At 43.2% G+C, this 23,756-nt stretch overlaps 1 protein-coding gene across 1 annotated transcript in view; it reads left to right on the top strand.

Moving 5' to 3' along the window:
- Positions 1–22,761, top strand: part of LOC138299875 (Krueppel-like factor 15) — a 34,854-nt gene extending 12,093 nt beyond the window's left edge. The window contains exons 2-3 of the mRNA XM_069238557.1: positions 10,385–11,464; positions 17,826–22,761. Coding sequence (XP_069094658.1) covers positions 10,479–11,464; positions 17,826–17,988 — 1,149 coding nt within the window. The 5' untranslated portion in view covers positions 10,385–10,478 and the 3' untranslated portion in view covers positions 17,989–22,761. The remainder of the gene's footprint in view (positions 1–10,384; positions 11,465–17,825) is intronic.
- The last annotated feature ends 995 nt before the right edge of the window (positions 22,762–23,756 follow it).

Genomic DNA, 23,756 nt, shown 5'->3' with positions numbered 1-23,756 from the left:
TGTCGGAGGGTTTCTTGAGGATGTGTCTGACTTTTCTGTGCTTCCATCCCTCGGGGAAGGTGACCACGTTGATGGATAGTAGTTAATTTGCCGCTTATTTCCTTTCTCTTGAGGTTGAAGAAGTGGTGGTGGTGGCGGCGGGGGTCTGTGGGAGCGTCAGATTGAATAGAATTCATAGTGGCTGTGGTGTCCTGGGTAAGTTCCTGGCTGCCTATAAGAGCTCATGTGAGTGACACTGATAATTATGAATGTATTTTTTGTGGGCCTCTTTATTTGTGGAGTCAAAGTGACATGTTCTATACGTGTCACATACAGTCATTGGGGCTCAAGATGTTTTCCAAGTGGGGATGCTATCCATCAACGTCAACTTACTGGAGCATAGCAGTAATTTGTCAAGGTTTCTTTTAAAACATACACATCTGACAGAGGAAAATCTTTTGAAATACCTATTTATTGTTCATTCAGTCGTTTACGTTTTATGGGGGCACTGCAGCACCAGCCACCCACCTGCCCATTCTTCTAGTTGTTATGTGTAAAGTAAAATAATGTGTAGATCATTTCTTATCAACATCAGAATTAATCTGGGCTCGCATCCAGTGAAAGACTCTCGAACCATATTTTCTCAGCACGTTATTGATGCTATGTTCACATCACACCCTTCTCTCTTCAATCAGTAGTATATATAATGATTTCCAATACAGACATATTAACTCTTTCTCATTTGGTTGACTATCCCTCAGATGGCTACAAACAACCACCAAGATAACTAATTAAGGGCCTGATTTAGAGTTTGACGGATATCCCGTCCGCCGTATTACATTTCCATTATAGATTATAAATATGGTGGACAGGATTCTGTCACGTTTGTGACAGAGTGACGCCTCTGACAAACTCTAAATCGGGCCCTAAGTATTTATGGCTATGATCCATGTCCAGCTTGCATCTCATATGTTTAAAATACCACGAGGGTTGGCTCAACCTTTCGTTCATTTAAGGTCAAAAAATGGGTACCCATGGAAGTAGGCATTTTCAGTTATGAGATTTAAAAAAGTAATTAAAACATCCCAAAGATCCACACAATAAGCAAATATAATAAAACAGTGTTTTGCGTTTTGTGCTGCATTCTGGCCATTGATATATTCTTTTTTTTTATTTTTTAAGCCAGGTTATATTTAGAATTTTAAAATTTGATGTGGCTTGGTCATTTGCTTTTGTTTGTTGAAAAGAGGGAATGTGGCATAGTGGCTCAACTTTAAACGATGCAAGCTAAATATTTGGGTTCTAATTTTGGGATTCTTACCAGAAATGTGTGATCCTCGGTCAAGCACAGTGTTTTGTCTAAGCACTCAAGGTGCCTTACCCATCGAAACTAAAGGTGGTCCTAGACAATAGTTAACATTAAGGGAATTGATCCTTTCACATTAGAATTATGTTACTTTGCTTTAATATACTATCCCAGAATCCCACCTGATAGTGATCATTCACTGATGTGCTAGACCAAGGAGAAGAGTAGGCGGCAAGTATTTTTCAGACCAACCTCCATTCGAATTTTGTTACACAAAGTAAGTTGGGAACATGTGAATTCTTTGAAAAGAATCACGTTATGAAGTTTCCCTAAAGACTGGTGCTCACATTGGCCGCAGCAAGCATCTTGAAGCAGCTACCAGGTTATATGTTTTGTTTTACTAATTAAATCACAAATACGTTCTGAGGTGAATAAGTCCACCAAAAGCTTCAATTGCAATGTAGCATCTTCCTCACAGCCTTACCAATCCACAAATGTATGTTTCTTTTGTAAACCTAGTAAGAAGGTGGACCAGAAGATGAGCTCTCACTCAACTCAGCTCACATGAGGACATCTCTTCTTCCTCCTCAAAGAGGTCAAAAGAAGATTAATGGGAGGTGTCAAAAGGAAGGAGGAGGAGAGATTATAAGGGTAACTGGCCATATGAGGGAGGATAGAACAGAGACCTATCGCACTGAAGGTGAAGGATGTAGGAGGGTCTCAAATGGAAATGCTAACCTGGATTCAATGGAAGATCAAGGAGGGAAAATATAGAAGAAGTGAAGGAGGAATAAAGGAGTTGAATAGGGAGTGAGCACGCATTTGTATCCCAGAAGGACACTAGGAAACATTAGTTGGGGGGGGGCGGGGAGGCTACGAATTAAACACAGGGTTTTTGGGAGCTCTCCTGTGCCACACAGTGACAAAAAGGGTCAAGTTGTGGTCATGCCGAAAAGAAAAACTGATGTACCTTTTAATAATGTTGATTTAAAATCAGGTTGGTCATTCTCTGTATAGTCTTCGTCTTTGAAATAGCTCTGAAGCAAGGTTGGCACCTATCAACTTTTTTCATGACGTTACAGAACTGGTGAGCTGCGATTGGCCAAGATTATAGGGCAAATGGCACAAAATGTTATACCCAGAACCCACCGGGCACATGTGCAGGCAGTGTACTGGACCTAATTTAGTGCCCTAGATGGATGCCTTGTGCTTCTGGTGTGGTCCTGGACAGAGGTAAACACATGAAGGTATACTTGGATGCAGGACATGGCGTAACTGCATAGGTGGGGTATTAGGAGGGGTCGTTATAGTTCAGTAGATAACCATAACTGGGGATATGCAGTGTTCATTACGTTTTGGATTGTTAAGAGTCATGCCACGTCAGTTAATGTTTTACCAGGCTTGTCATTTTTCAGATCCCACAAATGAACCATAACTTTAATTCAGCCAAGCTTTTTTCCACTGACTACACAAATACCATACCAATGAAAATAAATGCTCCACCCAATCGGACGTTTTTAAACCGTGTTCAAATAAAATATGTAGTCACTCGTTTATTACTCCAGCGCAAGTGTCAAATATCATGTTGTTGCCATAGTACTTATTTACTAACTTGAATAGTTATTCTGATTCATAGTTCCTATGTTAGAATCACTTTACAGAGGAAAACAGCTGTCCTACTCAAATCGCCTACTTAATGTGATTCTTTTTTTTAATCTCATTGTATGGATTTAACCCTTTGTTTGGCTTGTCTGTTCTGCTTAAACACACTTGTTTGTAACTTCTGTACATTAAATTAAGAGCATGGTATAGTTCAGACTTGCAGCTCCACAGCAAAAGATATGCCGTATGTTAACTACCAGTTAAAGGCCATATCCTGCAAGCATCCCTTCTGTGCTTACCCTTTGGGGGTTTCACGGCCCACGGTGGGTGGATGGACGCTCATTGCAGGATGGGTGCTTGGCTTGACTGAAGGCCTTGCAGCAAGAGTTGGGTGACCAGTATAATTTGTGAGGAGTAAGGGGTAGTTGGTCCTGCACCCAATTTTTGATGCAGTGTGATATTTAAAAAAAACTTACATTTACCGAAATAAATAAAATTACAGTGAAGTTATGGTTAGCTTTCATTACAACACCTTAACATTTGTTCAAAATCGTCCTTAGTAACTGACTTAAAGAAACACAAAGTACAGTTATGGTTACAAATATAAAACTGAAAAAAGCTGTGCAGATAATTCTCACAGCAGCCATGCAAACCATAACTTGCACTCTAAATGCAGTGTGTATGACATCACAGTATTTATACCAATAACAACGCAGACTCAAACCACTAAATAATACTAATGCAAAGATTTCTCTTTCATAGCGTTAAGGGTAATACAACATGGAAACGCATTTATAAGATTATTCATGACATTTATAATTTCACCTGTCACGTCAAGGGTGAGGTCAGGAGCGTTCTTTTGGTGTAGAAGTTATGGTGTGAATGGCTGTTGTTCGGTAATAGAAACAGGCTTTTAGACTGTCTTTACTGAAAATCGGGACCACTCGGCATGCATGACCTGCTTAAAATTGAAACGTGAATAAGCTTGGTAGCTTCATTTGCCTAATGACATGCTGCCTTTTCACTCAGAAGCAGTGGCGGCTGGTGAAATTTGAAAGTGGTGGGGCGTAAAATAAACCATCATTTTTCCATTAGTGAGCAAACAGGCTTTCAGGGTAAGGAAAGCCTAAAGATGCATGTGCAGCCTGCAGCCTCTGTAATGCAAGAGGGCAAGACGTTTAGGGAAACATGATGACTTGACAGGACTGGGTAGTAACAATTAGGGGGTGAGTAAAATTTGTGAAATTTGCTTTTATATAGTTAGGCACAATTATGGGAAAATGATGTGAAAATATGCAGAACTGCAAAAAATACAAATGAAGCATTTAGTACATGTATCACCACCCAGTTGTGATGCAATGACACATTTCATGCTAAAAAAGCACCAAAACACAAGTGCTACATCAACAGTAGGTTGCATTCTCATTGTTCTGTGTTGTTCTCACTCTATGATTCTGCTCCAAATGCAGCATAATTACGCAACATGGCTTAATGGTCTAATTTTGCCAATTTCACATAAGTGTAATGTGAAATTCTCGATATTATACAACGTAAATGAAATTTCACACAAACTTAGTATCATTGGTGCAGACTAAAATCATTAGTTTTAATAATCAGAAGAGGACAAGCTAAAGAAGATACCCAGTGCTGACGTCCCAAGTGTATGTGATGCTTTTTTCTGCATGTTATCAGTGTGGTAGATGGATAAGTATAAGTGAAAGAGAGTAATGGAGGCCTGTGGGTTCTATTTTGAAAGTCCATGGCCTGTCCATGTGCGTAAGCTGGGGATGAGGTTGCTTTCGCCGGAAGGTGGAAATGTGTTTCTGACATTCCTGAAGCATACGGAAGGAGATCTAGACAGGGAAGCCGGAGAGAGTAGACAGGCACCATTAGAAATTCCATTAGGTCCTTTTGCGGAGAGGGGCTGCTAGCAAGTTTTCCGGAGGCACAGACACTTAGAAGATGGTTTGGATGGGGCTGGGGAAGTACATTTTGGGGCTGCAGTCTGCTGTTCACTGTGAGAAGTATCCTTTACTTGAGGCAATTCTTTTGGCTCTTTCCTTATCACTTAAGTGTGGCTGTTCATGGGCAGGTTATGAAAGTTTGCACCTCTCTGTGTCTCTGTTGTGGGTACCCCAGGATGCAAACTACCCTGCTGTGGGTAGCACAGGAACTACCTGAGCCCAGCTTTATCATAGCCCTGACAGCTCTCTGTACAAGGGGCAGATAGTGACTGTATTGATAACAGAACAATCTGTATTACCTATGAGTCATTGTGTTGCCTGCAAGACCTTACCGGTCTGGACTGAGTTTGGAATTAAAAAGGAAAAAATGAGCACATGGCTGGCATTTGGAGGTGGGTATACACTTGCTCAGTAATTTGTTAGTTACCTTCTGTAATGATTTAAACAACCTAATAAACAACGGAATTGAACCCTGCCTAGAGGGATCTCAGATGATTACACTTGAAGCATGTGTTCCCCTTATCACTTTTGTTTAGAAGCTAAATATATTTAGGTACACGTGTGACCTGTGTTTTTGCTAACATCTTCCTCTGCAGCAAGTAAATATACAATTAGGGTTTACTGTTCCAAATCTCCCCAGGGGAGAGAGCGCGATGTTGCAATTTATGGATGCACACTGCAGGCATTACCTCGATCTATCAGTGAGGCATACCGCAAACACATGCAACACAGACACACAGATTAAACATACATCAGCACAACTCAAACTCCCAAAAGCACAATCATCACAGACAGGTTGAACATAAAACCTCTAACAAATACACTAAACAAACACGACACAAAATAGTCACACACATAAAAAACTGAGTTTTAAGCACACTGGGATCACTCCCTCACTCAGGCCAGCATGCCCATGTCATCACAAACACACCTGCCAAGAGTCACCAAACACGCCAACAGCCCTCTTACAAACATACAAGACTGAGTCACTCACAGCTCCCCCTTTTTTCACACGTAACCTCCGTATCTCAGATACAAGCATCCAGAACCTCCATTACTCAAAAAAATACAGAAACAGTAATCTAAAACCCCATTATGACAGCCACATTCTTATCATCCACACTCTTCTTCACCCCCACACTGCTCATATAAATGTCATCTGAAGGTCAAACAGACAGGAATTCCCACTTCCAGAAAAATAAATCAAGCTTGAAGCACACAAATGTGTGCAAGAGCAAAGAAACTATGTTTATGTAGTAAGTCTGTGCTGTCGCCTGAGGAGAAATTAAAAGTACAATAGTAGTTGCAAAGAAACAGCCTGTAAGGAGTGCTGTGCGCAGAAAACATCGGCCACAGTGACAGGCACCAGCAAAGACCAGACAACCATCAGTCGCACAAAGACAAAATAATGGTGATATCAAAACCACACTGTCCACAGACAACAATAAGAATAAATAACACACTAAAAGTGTAGTCTGTAAAGCATATTAGGTACTGTGTTTACTTTGTCGTTCGTGTCTGTCTTTTCATGCCACTAAAGCGTTCTGAAACATAATGCATCCTGGCGGCTGGTGTAGTCGTCGTACACTTCATGTGAAAACGGTTTGCAAATATCCAGCAGTGGAAACTTTACATTTCCAATAACATGGAATTATCAGGCAATTCTCCATGTTTCCAGACACCCAGGAATACCCTACAGGTAGGCTTCCTGCACTTCCCGCTTTTCCAGCTTGCTGCCTCTCTAGCTTGGGAGCGGTCCTTCTCCATTTCGCACTTTCTCTTCACCTTTCATGCCCTATGCCCGGCCCTGATGTCCGCTCTGCTGAGCCCAATCCTTGCAACCCTCCCTATGCCCCTCCTATATTCTCGAAGCCCTCGATCTCCTGCTGGGACAGGAAGGTTTGGTGGGGTCCAGTGCCACTGGTGTTTAACTATGTGGATGTGAAGGAGTGCAGGCCTGCAGTCGGGAGACACTGGGGAGCAGACTTGAGAACAATGTGAGGGTGCCTGGGAAGAAAGATGACTAAACCTGTTTGTAAGCCAGGAGAGTGTGAGGTAAACTAATATGCGTGATAAAGACACATGCATTTCTTTTTCGTCTAAGGCATGTTTATTATGTGCAGTTACTTTAAGGTGACGGCCAAATACACTTTAGGCACATCCCCCCTACATCCACCCCACGTGCCTATACGTATTGGGCCAAGCAGAGAGTCTGTCTGGTTTGCCAAACTTTTTTCTTGTACCTGAGGCAAACTCGAGTCACACTCCCTGAAGTCTCCCTCTCCAGCACAGCGATGCACTAGAGCAGTAGTTCCCCAACTTTTTTGACTCGTGGCTCCCTTGACCATTGCGTGCGGCTCCCCATTACATTACCTGTTTTGGCAGCGGAGGGGACAGTGGTGGTGGGGATTGTAAGCCTGGCCTCTATAGTACTTCCCATTTAATCCCTGAAAATAATTGAGATGAAGGTATGAAGAACAGTGTGTGTAAATGCAAGGATATGTCTACTCTCCCTTGTCACATATGTGTGTGCCGTCAGGTCATACAGTGCATCTGTTTGATGTTCATGCACGCTCATCCCGGAGCTGGACATACGCAACCAAAACCAGCCAGGGGCACTGGGGTGCTGCGGCGCTCAGTTTGGGAACTACAGCCTCAGCCTAAGCAATGTTTATTAATCATGCATTAGATTTCATACAAACACAAGGCACTTAATTACCTTTATATTCATCTTCAATTGTGAAACGGGTCTCAGATACAGTAACCTACCTCGTTTATCAAAGCAAAGTAATGTAATGTTTAAAAAGCTGAGGTCTTTTAATGCAATAACATAAAAGCACTCAAAATGTAAACTATGTTCATGTTTTGTATTCCAACAAGTACAATACATTCTTGATTGTTGTATCAGATATCCTTCTTCAAAAATATTGTCTTCATTTTGGAAATGTAGGCAGCATTGTTTGAGGGCAAGCAAGGTTCAAACTACAGTGCTGTTTCTATTTCACAACATTATCACAGGAGGAGTTTTCCTGCATGTATAACGATGGAAAACAAATCCCTAATGTTTGTTTCATTTTAGTCCACACTTTCTTAGTAAATAAATGTCACCTATCATAAATGTGTTTACAGGTAATCCTTTTCCACAAAAAGATTTGACAGAGGACATGTAGATCAGACAATGTAGCTGCCAGGACTGCAAAGCGTGACAATGTTCGAACTAGACAGAGGTGTCGCGGTTTTTAAATTCACTCACTCGTTCATGATATATATTTCTCAGGAAAGAACATGGACTTCCTCCTTGGTGGACACTAAAACGACTTCAGCACAAAGCATCTGCAATATTAATTACAGGCCCCTTTTCACCTCTTTAAAAAACATTAACCACCTTAACAAACAAATAGAAAACAGGAATCATAAAGTTTACAAAAGTTTAGATCTACAAAGTGCATTTTAGACAATATATTTTGCAATAATCACTTTTAACGTACCCTTTATATTCCCTTGTTAATGTATTTAATTTTCATTTTTATGTTTGAGTCTTAATTGATGTTTGCTGCTCAGACACACATGCGTCTTTTGTAGCATAGGAAGCAAGAAATCATACTAACAGAAAATACAAAATTAAAGTTTCTAGAAGATTAAAGCTGAAGTTTATAATAGACGGGCCCTCTTCGCTGTGCATAGTGCAGCTCAGCACTCATCCGTCCAGTACCAAGTAAAACAATATGGCCAGCTGCGTATATGTTAGTGATGCTTGAGAGAAATTCTATCCACCTCCTTCACACAGAAGAAAACAACGTGGCGGCGCACAGTTTGGGAATCACTGCACTAGAGAGCCAGTGCAGGAAGCAGGAACGAGCGCAGCGGCATCGTATATTTAAAACTCTTTAGCAAACTCCGATGCCTTCGTTGCGCCTGCAGCCTCTAATCCCACCCTCTCACAACTCGTCACAGGACGAGGTGGGGGTCGGAGAGGCTTGATCCCACCCCACCCTGTGACGATTGGTGAAAGGGTGGGGTGGCTTGGCTCCAGTCCCTGATTGACGTGTAGCCTGTGGTGCTACAGGGCTTCACCCTCAAGCGCCCGGAGGCTAACTTTACACCCACATAATCAGAAGGTGGAGCTTAGACTCGGGGACATTGATTTTGCCGAGCTGATGACGTCACAGGCCTCAGGGCTGTGAGCTCATCAACCCGGCAAATTGTGATTGACGGCAGGCTGAGCAGCTGCAACATCTGATAAGGATTACATCAGGAGAGTGCGTCTGAGATAAGTGCTGTTGAAGAGCTGCCCTCAGTTTACCTTTATTTTTTGAACAGTTACAAACAAAATTAAAAAGCATTTAGTGGAAATATAAAGGGGGTGGAGCCCCAGCGCCCACTTAGGAAGAGCCGCCACTCCTCAGAAGGCTTTCATAATCCTCCTTGGCAAGGTTTGTTTGGGTCTTATACCTACTACTGGTGAAATATTCAGAGATCGACTAGTATCTTTGTTACGTCTCCATTGAGCAAGCAGCATTGCATTTACTTCTGCTTTCAGAAATGTACACTGCCTGCCAGTGAAGCATTACAGTTTCTTAGAAAGTTTTTGACTTGTCTGGAAACTTTATACCTGCATTGGTGATGGTGCACTGATCAATATATGTGTAAGTTGACATATAAAAAGAACAAATCTAGCTTTACATTGATCGCTGTAATTGTTACTTTTTATTTATTTTACTCGTTTGCTTAAGCATAGTTATCATAACTGTGTGTGCTCACAGTTCTTTACCAAGTATAGTCATTCCTTTATAGTCTTGTTCACTTTCATGGCTAAGAAACAAAAAATGTAGGCATCGTGACTAAATTGTGAGGGTTGTTGACACGTGTGCACCTGAAATCCAGCCACACGTCTCACCAGCAGAGTTGTATGTAGCTGTTCAGCTAGTAGGAATCTGCAAAGGCAATAGATCTCAGAGACATGGCACAGAGAAAACCTAAAGGGGTTGCATTGTAAGCTGCATTGCAACACATTCTAAACCAGGTGTGGCCCTACATTTGAGAAGTGGGAGGGAGGCTCCATGGCTGACCTTTGCTAAAGAGTAAGCAGCAATAATTCAGCAATACATAGTAAAATAACATAATATTCCTTCTTACAGTTTTGCAACATCGTCATTTATTTTTCTTTTGTTCCAGATTCTTGATGTTGTTTTAGGGTTTTTTTTAACTGTGCATTTGGAACAAGGTCGAATCGCAGGGCACATTCTGTTCTGTTGATGTAAGGGCCTACAAGATAGAGAAACTGGAATCTGGATGATCGAGTGGTTTGAGTGTGACTCACAAGTTTTGGTTAATGGTTTTGTAAATTCCTAAAAGGTGGGCAAAGGGTCAGTATGTTGGCAAGGTAGTCCCGGGAGATTGTGTACTTTTGATTGTCAATTATTAGATTTATATGTCTTCAAAAACAGTTTTTCTACTTTAACAATCTTAGGATATGTGATGCTTTCTTTGTGCATTTACTAATAAATGTGTTTCATTTGATCCTTTTTTACAGGTTACGGCCATCACTTCAGAATCACTCCTGTGGACTCCTTCTGCTTCATTCGCTAGTTGGTTGGGAACTGAGGAAGGCATTGAGTTGTCAACAAATGGTCTCAGTATTACAGAGCCAGCTTTTGCCTTCTGTGTATTTGCCTGCAGGATCTGTAAGCCCTAGTGAGCCTCCTGTCGACTTGAAGAAAGACAAGATGCCACCATCCATGCTGGCAGATCACTATGGGGGGGAGGTTTCCATGGTGCACAGCTGCTCTAGCTCTAAAGAGCTGGAAATCCCGCCACAGGAAGTGGACTTTGTGCTGTCTAGGTCACTGGAGTCCAGCAAGGTGTCACACCCAACAGTGTATGAGGCCCACCTCAAGTTGCCTGATTTCTGCTCCACCCCTTTGGGAGACTTTGTCCCAACTCTGGAGGAAATTGAAGAGTTTCTTAAAGAGAAGATGGAGATGATCAAAGGGGAGCTAAGTGAGAACCAGTCAATTGGATCCAAGCTGGAGATTAAATCTGAACTGAAGACTGACATCAAATCGGAGTTGCACCTGGAGAGACCAAGTTCCAAATCCAGTGAGCATGGGCCATCAGTCTCTTCCGTAGGAAACACTCTCGATGCAGTCCAGACTAAGCCACCATCTGGGAACTCTGCTGTTGTGTCACCTTCCACAGGCAGTATCCCAGTTATCCTACAGATTCAGCCTCTTCAGGTAGCCAGTGGCAGACCCCTATCACCCAGCGTCATCGGGGGTATCCGTCTTGCTCAACTGGTCATTAGTGTCCAGGGCCAGAGTGTAACTGTTGTACCACATGTATCCCAGAGTCCCCCAGGTGCTGGGGATCAAAAATATGTCCGGATTGCCCCTCTGCCTATTGCAGTCCGGCCACTTTCTTTGGGAAGCATTCTGGGTACGGCTACTGGCTTGCAAAGACTACAGAAGGTCTCCCCATCTGTCATCCGGGTTCACAAGTGTAGTCACCCTGGCTGTGGCAAAATGTACACCAAGAGCTCGCACCTGAAGGCACACTTCCGACGGCACACAGGAGAGAAGCCCTACATCTGCACCTGGGTGGACTGTGGATGGAGGTAAGTACTGAGAATCTGTGACAAAGGCAGAAGGGGAAGCAAGGAGAAATATTCAAAGACCTAGCTACTTCTTTCTTTTTCCAGTATTATAAAGCATGTTAATCTTGAGATAACTGGCACATATTTTAACCTTCTTGTGATCTTGAACAAGTGCGCAAAAAACCAACATTGCTATAATAAATAATTTACATTTTATTCTATTAGACAAAAGTTTGATACTAGGCAGTTTAATCTCTTGTGTTTCAGAATGCTGGAGAACTTGCACAATATTTATTTATTTATTTGCACACAATGTCAGGGCAGATCATTTTATTTGTTTTCACTATAACCCAGTACACTTTATTCTTTATTGCAATAATCTGTACCAGTACAAACACAATGAAACAAGTGTACAACGAGAGACAATCCCAGGTCCCCCCACAAGATCGCATCCAGGGCAAAAGGACTCACAGCAGCACTTCCCAGGCCGACAGTCTGACTGGTGTGAGGTACACTTGGCTGTCACCTTGTATGCTGAATCCCTTTTGGGGATACTTTGGAAGGATCTTGGTATGACCACCCACTGTAAGTCCCAGATCTTTGGTATATTTGTCCCTCCCCAGGTCAGCTGTCAATCTCTTATGATAGGTGTGTGGAGTGCATAGTTTAGAATCCTGAAGGGAATGGTAAGTTTTGTATGTAAGGCCTTTAGTGCCTGAGAAGGATCTCACCAGCTTCTTGAAGAGGGTCAAGCGCTGTGTGGCGCCATTTGATTGGGTGAGTGGAGTACATAGTAGTGGAGTTGGCATGACTGGAGCCGTGACTTGTCTGTGACATGGAATTCCTGCTTGCAACTTTCAAATGATTTGACTGACTTGCCTGTGCAAAGATGGCTTATAAATCTGTAGTCTCTCCTTTCACTCTCTTTGAAGGTGGCTAGGGCAGGGATGAAGTTCAGGGCTTATTGGGGGATTGAAAAGTCATGAGCCTCCTCTGAACCGCTTTGTGGTCCCAAATGTCAAGCCCTTTTTGGGTGGCCGTAGCGATATAGGTGCTTTTAGGCCATGTATTTTGTTTAGGTAGCCACGTCAGGTCCCAGAGCAGTGACCAAGTGACAGCCTGGTCCGTGTGTAGCCAATGTTCCTCACTCTTATGGATGATCTATTCCAAGACATACTGGATGTATGCCAGCTGGTAGTATTCCAGTAGATGGGAGCAGGCCATACCTCCTCTATCATGTGGATGCATTAGATTTTTATTGGAGAGTTGCTGAATTTTCCCTGCCCAGACAAGTTTGCAAATGTTGCTTTGAAGCCGCACAATATCTTGGTTGGGGATGGGAGTTGGCAGCGTTTTAAATATGTATAGGACTCGTGGGAGGACATTCATTTTAACAACATTGATGCGGCCCGGCCAAGCCAAGTAAAGCAGGCACCAGTGATTCTCAAGTATTTCTTTGCGGGAAAGCTTGCAGCTTGCACCAGGCCATTCCAGCAGGTGTGAGGTAATGGTAAACCGCAGGTATTTGATCGACTTTCAAGCCCATTGATGGTGGTCGACTCTTGAAGAGTCGTGAGGTCAGTGGGTGGAATTGTGAGATTGAGTACATGTGATTTAATTAGTTTGACCCTAAAGCCCAGTATACCCACATACTCCTTTTCGAATGGCGTCTAGTGCAGTGAGGGAGACCATGGTGTTGGTGAAGGTGAGGAGGACGTCATCTGCAACAAGAAAGTCTTATGTGATTGCTCTGAAAAGGGAATGCCAGTGATTTGCCGCTCCAGCCTAATCGTGATGGCAAGTGGTTCTACTATCAGGGCAAATAGTAGTTTAGGTAATGGGAATCTTTGTTTCATTCCCCGATACAGGGTGATAGGGGCAGAGAGTCATCCATTGAGCTTGATCACTGCGGAAGTAGCAGTTTAAGCTGCTAGGACTTTTTCCCAAAAGCGGCTTGGGAATTGCAGCTTCTGGAGGCCTCTGCTGTAAACGTCCAGCTCACTTGGTCATGTACTGTCTCTGCGTCGAAGGAGAGAAGCATGGTAGGGATCTCATGGCTCTGTTCCTTTTTCAATCAGATGGGCCGGACAGCGGCTATTGTCAAAGCCTAGCTGGTTGAGTATGAACCTGACCTGGTCCGATTCTATGAGGAAGGTGAACAGAGGGTCTAGGCATATTGCTAGTTGTTTAGTAAAGATTTGTGCTGCTACATTTATGAGAGTGGTAGGGCGATACAACGCTCCGTTTGACAGATCTTTCCCGGATTTGGGGAGTAAGGTTATTTATGCCTCCCGCATAGAGGGTGGGCAATTATATTGCAGAGGTGAATGAGTTTTAGAGTGGATCAGTTAGGCCCCCAGGGCTGGTAGGGAGACTTTGTAAAATTCTACTGGTAGGTCGTCTCTGGCCCTGTGGTTTTCCCTGCTGGGTTATCCATGACTACGCTCTGCAGTACCGCCGCATCTATAGGGGCCTCTAAGGATATACCCTTATTGGGCAGTAATTGGGTCCCATGCACAGTGGTGGAGGAAATTACACACACGTGCAGGGTCTGGGTCCTGTGTGTAGAGGGTTTGGTAGTAGTCCTGGAAGGCCTCTTGCTTATCTTTCTCCAGAGAATGGTACCAACTTTGTCACCTCGTTGTAGAAACAGGTCATTAGAAGGATGCCTTCTGTTCAGTTAGTTCTATGAAGTTTCGAATGCCCCCTAATTATGGCCAATTTCCTGCTTAAGAAACTTAGAAGACTTTTGTTTATCCAGATCCTTTAGTTGTTTTATCTCAGCCATCAAAGAATTTCCCACCAGTCTGACCTCCCTCGTTCTGCCTTTATCTATGACTGCTATAGTCCCGCATACTGTGGTTTTTAAAGCATCCTAATGAATGTGTTTCGGGACATCGGTGGTGGTATGTGCAAAGTAGACTTGTACGGCCTCTTGGATGTCTGCTCTATTCGTAGGGTAGCACATTAGTTGCGGGTGCAGGTGCTAGACTGCAGATTGTTGAGGTATGCAGGGATCGTCACGTCATCCTACCAGAGTGTGGTCCGAGGTGGATATGTTGGCAGATGCCAGTGTGGGTAGAAGAGAGTGGGAAAATAGTATGTAGTCAATGCTGGAATAGGAAGTGTGAAAGTGAGAATAGAAGGAGTAGTCAGGCATAGAGGAGCCCCAGTTCCTCTAGTTCATTTTTTAGTAGGGCCGAGATTTCCCCTTCATTTGTTGTAGATGGGAAACTGTAGCTGCTTTAGCATCCTCTGTTGCTTTGGGGACTTTTTGTCCGCGTTTGCCGTTCCAGGTGGGTGTGTCAGTCTGAACCTGATGTTTTCCTCCGTGATTGGTGCAGGTGTGGTTGTGGGGAGGGCATCCCTTTCTACTTCAGCTGGGATGTCAAGCAAGGTTTTAGTCTCCTGTAGCCACCTTAGTGCCAGCCATTAAATTGGAAAATGAGGCTGAAGGGGTGGCTCCATTGGTAGGTGAGATTCCACTCTTTCAAGGCTTTTGTGACTGATCAGAACTCTCTGAGGCTTTTGAGGGTTGTTAGCAACAGGTGTTGGTAAATATGGACCGTTGCACTGTGAAAGATTATGGCAGCCTTTCTGTGTGGCACTGCCGTAATTGCTTCTTTCACTTCGTAGTAGTGGAGGCAAGTTATGATGACAAGGGGCGGTCAATGTGAGGGCATCCCTGACCTGAAGCTATACTGTGAGCCTGGTCCTGTTTAGAGGCAGGAGAGCAGGGTCTCACCAATGGTGTTAAGTGCTCTGACACGAATGCTAAAGTGTTGGATCTTCTGTGCCCTGCAGTACACCCCATATGCAGATGTTAATCCTACAGCTCAGATTCTCAAGATCCCTTCTTTTTCCACTATAACTTGCTATTCTGCTCCTCCAAGACATTGATCTCTTCCACAGCATTGCTTGGTCTTCCGTGCGTGAGTCTGCCGCTTGTGTCAGGTGCCAGGTCCCTCAGTTCCAATACCTCCCTACCGACCTCCCTGATAAAGGACTTTAATTCTGCTTTGAGTGGGCCTATTTCTGTAAGGAAGTGGTCCATATATTCCTGGGAGAGTGGCTTTACCGGGCTCTGTTGGCTTTCCCACTGATCGGCCTCCGATTAGCAAGTCCCTTCTCCTGTAGCCTTGCAGGTCCACAGCTCCTTGACTGCTCTCCTTAGCTGGTTTGCCTTTCACCATTGTGGCTTTTTACTCGCTGATGCTGGGAAGTCAGGCGGGGAGAAGGGTGGGTTGATGATTCACAGGGCCCCATTGGGGTGGTCAGAGGATACTAACTCCACGCTTCTGCTGAACATTGTGGGCCTGGTGCCAGAGCCGTAAAGGGGGACTCCTGTTTCATCCTGTCATGGCCTGGGGTGCCCTTGGGTTGAGCATTCACTGATGTGGGGGATGCAGTTCCCTGATTCTCTTTTCCCAAGAATAGGGCGTAGTAGCTCCAGCTTCCATTTTATATTTTTATGGTTTTAGAGGGGCGGTGTTATTCCAGGTCTTCAGTGGGCATCGAGGAAGTGCTCCCCCTGCAGGGGAAATGCCTTGTGCAGGGTGCTGGTTGTTGGTGCCGGTGGGACAGTTGTAAGCCCAAGCTCTCTGGAGCTTCAGCACACTTCCAGGACTGGCCTCAGGCGAGTCTATTGGCAGCCCTGGGCTTCATTGTCTCCAGTCCTCTGCCGCCCGCCTAGGATCTGCAGGGCTCTCTGCCCTCCTTCTGAAGAAAGAATCCCGGTAGAGCTGCTCGTGCAGCAGGGCCGTCAGGGCATTTGTCCAGAGAAATGTGTCACAGGAGCAGTGGACCCCCTGACTGCCCACAGCTCACCTCGTGGGTATGGCTATGCATCACAGGAGCCTGCATCCAGATGAGGGAAGCAGTCCAGATCACTGCGGTGGGCTGACAGGATCTGGCACCTCGTCTCTGTCACGCCAGCTCCCCCCCAACCCCCCTAAAAGCCAGCAGGGTCTACAGCGAAGGAGGACAGCGCTTCCTCTGTACCTCCCCTAGCCCAATTTTCTTGAGCGCCTTAACCAGGGGAGTAGGTCCAATCCGGCCTCTGAACAGGCAAACCCCGTCTGGCAGGGAGGTGACTCTCCCTTCCCCCACCCCCATATATTGTCAGCGGGTGCTCTGGGTGTCCCCTAGTTTACTGGTGGATAGCAGCAGCTAGTAGGTTTCACTGTGGGATACTCTGTATGTCATTGACGCCAAAACCGAGTGGGTTCAGCAGATCTGCTGCTTGCTCGGCCAGGCCATGCCGCATTGTAATATTTTTTTAAACATTCTTTTTAGAGCTTTGTATAATCTGTTCTAAAAGGGAAAGCAATGTTATGTTCAGCTGTGAGAAACTCTTTTTTTTTTTTTTTTTTTTTTAAATGAAAATGGAACATTTATTTGAAAATGCATACCGAAATCTCAAACTAACTGCTGTTTTGGGACATGCATATACACATATTTCCCTCATTTTTTCCAATTATGTGAATAAGATTTCTTCGATATAACTCCCATTTTAAAATATTTTTCTTAGAGTGATCAGCATAACACGGACAAGCAAGAGCAGGGACTATTTAAACAGCTTTTTATATGGCTGTAAATGTAAATAGCATATATCCTAGCACAGTGTGCTCATTCTGTGCCACTGTATTTAAGGGTTTGTCTGATCTGCAAATTTAAAGCGTGGTTTGCCTTCTTTGGACACCACTTTAAAATGGATGATATCTTGAAGCTCTGAAATTCATTTCAAAGGAGCCTCTAAACATTCATCCAAATTTCTATCCAAATTATGGGACAAAGAAATCTGGTGGAAAGCAGAGCAAAAATGCAAAGTTGTTCAGCAATCCTTAGATAGAATTTAAGTAATCTTTTGCATGTGAAAACTGATATTGCGAATATATTACCACAAATTGTATTTAATAAGACTCCCAGAGTAAAAAATGATGAGTTTGATACTGCCCAAGAAAGCCAGTTTAGTATCTATATCGGTTATATAATGTTTGACTTCCCTACATACACCTGCCACGTTTTTCTGATAGTCTCCATATATTTCTCTTGTACTTCTCCTTTTAATAAATGTATATGAATCTAATGCACCTTAGTAGGAGACAACGTCATTTCTCTGACCTTTTGATTCAGCATTGTAATATGTCCTGGTATGTCGGCTAAACCTCCTCTAATTTGAACAATCACATTTTGGCCGTTGTTTATGAGCATACATGGAAATGTGATTTGTGTGTTATTCTAACTGAACTAAAGTGGTTGTAACGGTAAAACAAAAAAGTGTTTTTCTCACACTTAAGAGTAGGTAGGTTGTTTTATCGGCTATATAGAAATGCTTTTAGACCATTGCATAGACTAATAACCCTATTTCCTCTTCCTCCAGGTTTTCCCGCTCAGATGAGCTCTCGCGCCACAAAAGGTCCCACTCCGGGATCAAGCCGTACCAGTGCTTGGTGTGTGAGAAGAGGTTTGCCCGCAGCGACCATCTTTCCAAACACATGAAGATACACCGGGGGCAGCGTGGAGCCTCCAAACATGAAAGTTAACCCCAGCTTTTGCTCTGAACGGAGGATGCGTTCCCTGTCATGGACTGGTGGGATTTATAATGTCCTGGGCCTTCCTGTGCTCTGGTACTCCTTGCCTTATGCTCTTACCTCAACCCCTGTTCAAGACTCAAACGTCTGATACCATTTTTCATTAGCCTAATTCAATTTAGAGTCTAAAGCAACAGGTGTGGATGTTGGAAATAATCCAGCAACAAGCTTTTCTCAGCTGTGGGAGAGACGTGCTTGATAGTACTTAATACTTGAGTTTATCTAGGGAATGTTTCCCTCTATCCTTACTGAACACCATAAAGTACATTAACCAATTATGCAATACTGGATTGCATCTGAATTGAGATTGCACACAATGTCAGAGTGCTTTTCTAGTCAGTGCTGCATACTCTGTTATGCACTGCACGTTCAAAAGAAGCAGTCCTTGCTAAGTATATGGAGGACTTTGTTCATACTTGAAGACCTGCACTTAAGCTCATACACATAGCCAAGTCTTTGACATCACTGCTCGCTAAGAGTCTTCCCTACATCCATGTTTTATATAAATGTTTCCGGCCTCCAAGAGGCATTTCTCTTCACAGTATCCTACTTTTCTGCACTACATAGTGCACCAAATCTGACAGTCTTCCATACCATATTGATGGTTAGCACATTCGGCTGTGTCATGTCTAAATATTTACCCCCCCAGTGTTCGCATCAGCTGTCGGATGTGACAGGAGGCTGGGGGTCCCAACAAATATAGTATGTATGTATTTGCTTGTGGTACAGTTTACTTGGGTTAAGTTGTTCTTCTCTATGTGGCCATCTTACTTTCAGAAACCTGAGGCACCAAGCCAGTTGATGCATTGCACTCACAAACCCATTTGGGAGAATGCTTGATTTTATATTTCCATAGTTCTTTTCAGGGCCTGCAGCATTTAAAAGTTCCTGGATTTCCTCTGCCATGTCCTGTAAAGTTTATTTCATGACAGCTGTTCAGTTTCCATTCCTAAAAAAGACATTGTTGGTTGCCCCCACTGGCTGTCCTGGTCTTGCTGGCCATGAACTAATCCTAATGTCCCCTGATCCTTTTCCATCTTCATCTGTTGGAATGTGCAGCTGTTGCCCTCTGTAGGGACTTGAGATTCCCAGAGGTCTGGTCTGAGAACAAAGCCCATTTGCATTTGCAGTCGACATGTTACAGTAGATGCAGAAACCAAGAATGGAACAGTTGGGCCAAGAATCTTCTCAAGATTTAGCACCCAGTGTGGAGACCTCTTTGTGAGCTTGGTCTCTCAGTCGGTGTGGATATGTGTGTACCTTGCCATAGCCCAGGAGATGTAGGCTATTGTGTGTTATTTATTTACAATCCAATTAAGGGGATTAACCTAAGCACTGATCCCAGGGTACTTTAGAAGGCAACACAAGGTGTGGGGGCAGGAGACCAACTCGTGGGCAGAGACACTAAGCTTGCATGAGAGATGGAAACAAGCTGGTTATATATTTCGGTTTGGTCTTTTGTTCCTGACAGCTTTATTTCTTTCTGGAAGAAAGAGCTATAACCCTTCTGTCCTTGTTCTTGGACATCATGACAGTTTCCTCGGGGAGCCCACAGCCTAGTCTTCCTCAGGTGGCATAAGGAGCCCGATAATCTTCCACTGCAAGCCATACTTTGTGTTTTACACAAGTAAGATAGAGCAGTGTGTGGCGTTCTCACCACAGAGCATGTCACAGGTTCAAATCTCACCAGCTTTTACTTTTCTGAGAGTGATGAATTTGCTTACTGCTATTACAAATCTCCACAAGAGAATTCATTTAATGACATGCACAGTATCAGCTGTGGGAATGGGTCTGCCTAGGTTGATCCATACCACGTTTTCAGACTAATCTTAGACTATGTAAATGAGTCTAGTTTACATGTGTTGAATGGGGATACCCTGAATATCTGGCCTGGATCTCGCCCTCATAGGTCACCGTTGGACAGTCGTGCAGCTCTGCAAATGAATATGAATGGTCAGCTGACCTCATTCTGCAATAAAAAAAAACTCTCAACGGTTAAGTCTTCCACAGACTACCAAAAGCACTGAGATACCACAATACAGACTGTTCACTGTACAAATGGTAAACAACAAAATTGTTGAATGACTGAGTGCGCCAGCCATGGGTGTTTATCTCTTTTTGCCTTTAAGTTGAATCTTCTTTTTGTTCTTTTATCACTGTTTTAAATGTGATTCTTGAGCTTAAAAAAAGGCTACAAAATAAGGCTGTGGCAGTCTCCTAGTTCCACATGGGCAGATGTGTAATGGTGACCAGCAGGCTGTGCTGCTAGTTCCTAATTCCACGTGTCACTGGGGACTGAGGCTATTCGTTGTTGACCAGGAAGCAGCACAGCTTCTACTGGCAGTATTTCAGATCTAGAGCAGGAAGAGCAGTTCCTACTTGGCAGCCGCCGAGGCTCTGCTCCACGCTGTTGCCTCCACGTCTGCAAGCATTCAGTAGAGAATGGTGCAGAGCGAGTTTCTGTCTTCGTAATGACACTTCGTAGTCCCTTCGGTCTTCACTTAAAAGGTAACATTTGGAAACAACAAATGGGGAGATTTGCTGAAAAATATTCGGCGATTTTTAATCCCCCCCTAGACTTGCATTGAAACAGAAGTTTTAGGTGGAAGACATAAAAAATAATTTAATTTTTAATTAAAAAAACTACTGAGTCTCCCACCTCACTGCTGGTCTCCCACCTATATCCCGTATGTTATTATTTATACCTCTTATCCTGACTGCTTTAAAGCTAGATCTCCACCCTCGGTATAACCGCTGCAGTGAGACAAGTTTCTTAAAATAATGGTGTATGCTAGAAGAGAGGCCCATATTATTATCTAACTTCTCCTTTTTAGCACTTGAACAATATGCGAACATTTGTACCAAATTCATTGTTTCTCCTTTTAGCACTGTCAGTAAAATGAAAGGCTGCCAGGAACCAAACTTGTGAGCTTCAGGTTTTACACTCTGCATGACGAATACTTTTGTGGGGCCATAACACAGCAACTGTTGTGGGGCCCTTCACTGGTTTGAGATTGAACAGATCGCTTGTAATTAAGAAAACTTGCGGGCGGGGGGACAAAATACAGTATTTTTTGCCACCTAGTTTTGGCGGTGCAGATCCACATCACGAAACAACAGATCAAGTTTTTTTAAATTATTGAAATAATGTTGAAATAGGAACGCGGGAATTGGAGCAATGAGCTTGACTGTCCTTCCCTGATGACTTCCCTACTGTTAATCGATGCTTAAATACAATTTGCTATTTTGAAGATTTGGAATCAATAAGCCTTTTTTGTGTGAAATTATGCCTGGACATTTAAGAGTGGGCCACACCTATATCAAGGTATGACATAGTTACAAAAACACTTTGTGGACCTGTCTGTTATTCTCAGGTTTTGGTTAGATTAGGAGAAAAACAATGTGTTTTTTTCCGAGTTATCTATGCTTATTTCTCAGTTGATTTTGCATGAAGATCTGAGATAGGGAATCCTCTTGTAGTTTGGCGACAGACTGCAGTTTGATTTCCGAATGCCAGCCCCAGTTAGTTGCCCTTTCGTGTTTCACTTTGGGTTTATGGGGGCAGAGGGAGGCTAATGCCCCTCCATCTCCCCTACCCCAGTGCTTGAGACAGGCAAGATAATTTAGACTGGGGTCTTGCACTTCATCATGATGCACAGCACTTGCCATGGATTAGGGCAGTCATCCTGAATGTGAGCGTGGCCATTTTATTACAAAGTATGTGATAATACGGAGATGATGCAGGTCTGATGGTGGAAGCACACAATACTTTAGTAGCCCCTGTAAAGAGCTGGTCTCTGCATTCCTTAAACATTCTCCCCAGAGGCCGTGGGTTGAACAGGGATCTGATCTGATCTGATCTGAACTGAGCTGATATAAGTTTAGTAGGACCATCCCTCCTCATGGAGGCACAAGATTAAATGGACAAAGAGACAGAATTCCCTCTCTAACTGACCAGAAGCTGCACACAACATACGTGGAGATTGACAATCTTTACCAACTTTCGAGCTTCAGTGGGAGGCCACACGTTGAATGTGGCTGGAGAATTAACTTCTCAGTAAACTTTTGAAGAGACCCCTCTAGCGAGGGGTGAGGTCTTCCCTCTGCAAGAGAAGTTCATTTCTTCCTAAACCATTGGAAGAACCCTTCCACCCTGGAATGACATGAAACCCGGTTTCCTCTTTAACAGGTTAGAGATTACATGTGCATGTGGACTGAATACCCCTCTGTCCTCCAGATGTTACCACGCTCAGATAAAGAGCTATGGCTGAATGCATGTGTGAACAGAGCTCTTCATAAACTCCATACATGGGATTGGTATGTCCAAGCTCTTTGCTTGTTCCATGTACATGAATTACACTCAGTTTGGTTTCAAGGTCACTCACACTTAAGCACTTAATTAAATATGAGATGTATTTTTCGTCTATGTTCTAAACTCCTCTAACCCCAATTTCAGATTTTTTTTTCAGGAAGGTGCAATTTAGCTAAAAAGTGAATAGAAAACCTTTGAGGAGTATTTGATGTCGGGAGATAGGTAAGCCTTCAGGAAACCCAAATTGTGAAAACAAGTTCATTGCAGCATCACTGGGGCAATAGTACCTGGAATTAAAAAATAATGTGCCTCTTTATTCCCATACTTTTCCTAAGTATGTTTACCGTTTTCTTTATTTTTGGTTAAAGATGGGTTATTCATTGAATAATTAAACTTTATTTGGCAGTGAAGCGTTAATTGTTGTACTTTGTTCACATTTAAGGCCTTTTCAACGTGTGTGATTGTGGTTTTGTTTCTGTCCCTTTCATGATGAGTTCAATCTTAGAGCAAACTCAGGGTCACAAGTCGTACATCCGTGATACAAGATGGTGGTATATTTGATAGACTTATTTTACTCTAAAATTACATATGCCCTTATGTAAGGTTTAGGCAAAAGCTTTGCTGTAGTGTCCATCACAAGCACAAACTTGATAAATTCACGTTGATGTTACTGTAAAAGTTTCTATTTTGCTGATCTCTCACTGCCTTTAAGTGTACTTCACGGAGTTTTTGTGCCCCCCCCCCCCCCCAGTCGAATTAGCACTTAGGTAAGTTGATTTTTGATCTTTGAAATATTATCTTAACCCACTGATCCTAAGCATAGTATAGGTTGTGTATATTTAAATGAAACCGGTGTTGGGCTTAAATCATGAGGCCATTTGATTTTCTTCTCCAAGGCAATTGTTTTTCCAGTTGATGTTATGCCAGGTTTTGTTTATAGGGCGCCTCTTTGTACAAATCATTGATTTGGCTAGAGTAGGTCTGTTCAGTTACCCTTTTGCAATGAAGTTGGTTGAAACTGTCTTTTTAAGTGATTTAAAATATGTCGTTGGGATAGACCTTTCCACAGAGAATGGGTAACCATGGTTACAAGTCACACACAGTAATCCTGCATATGAAAAATATGCTCAGCATATGCACTGAAGTGATACATTCTGTCCATTCCTGCCTATTTAGAGGCAGTGGTCTTTTGTGAAGTTTTATGACTTCACTAGTTACACAGCAACGTCTCTGTGCTCAAGCCCCCGTCTTTAACAATCCTTTTCTTTGCCCATTGTTTTTCGCGTTAGAATTTCTAGGCTCTTTTCTTTCTCAGTACAGCATCTGTTTCATGAGCACTTTCTCAATTGGCAAAGCAAGCTAGTATATAATTTGCACGCTATCCTTCACAATTATGCATCTTCATCCT

Source organism: Pleurodeles waltl, chromosome 6 (genome assembly GCF_031143425.1).
Source record: "Pleurodeles waltl isolate 20211129_DDA chromosome 6, aPleWal1.hap1.20221129, whole genome shotgun sequence".
Taxonomy (NCBI): Eukaryota; Metazoa; Chordata; class Amphibia; order Caudata; family Salamandridae; genus Pleurodeles; species Pleurodeles waltl.
The sequence above is the reverse complement of the archived record's forward strand: the minus strand, read 5'-3'. Positions and strand labels throughout refer to the sequence as shown.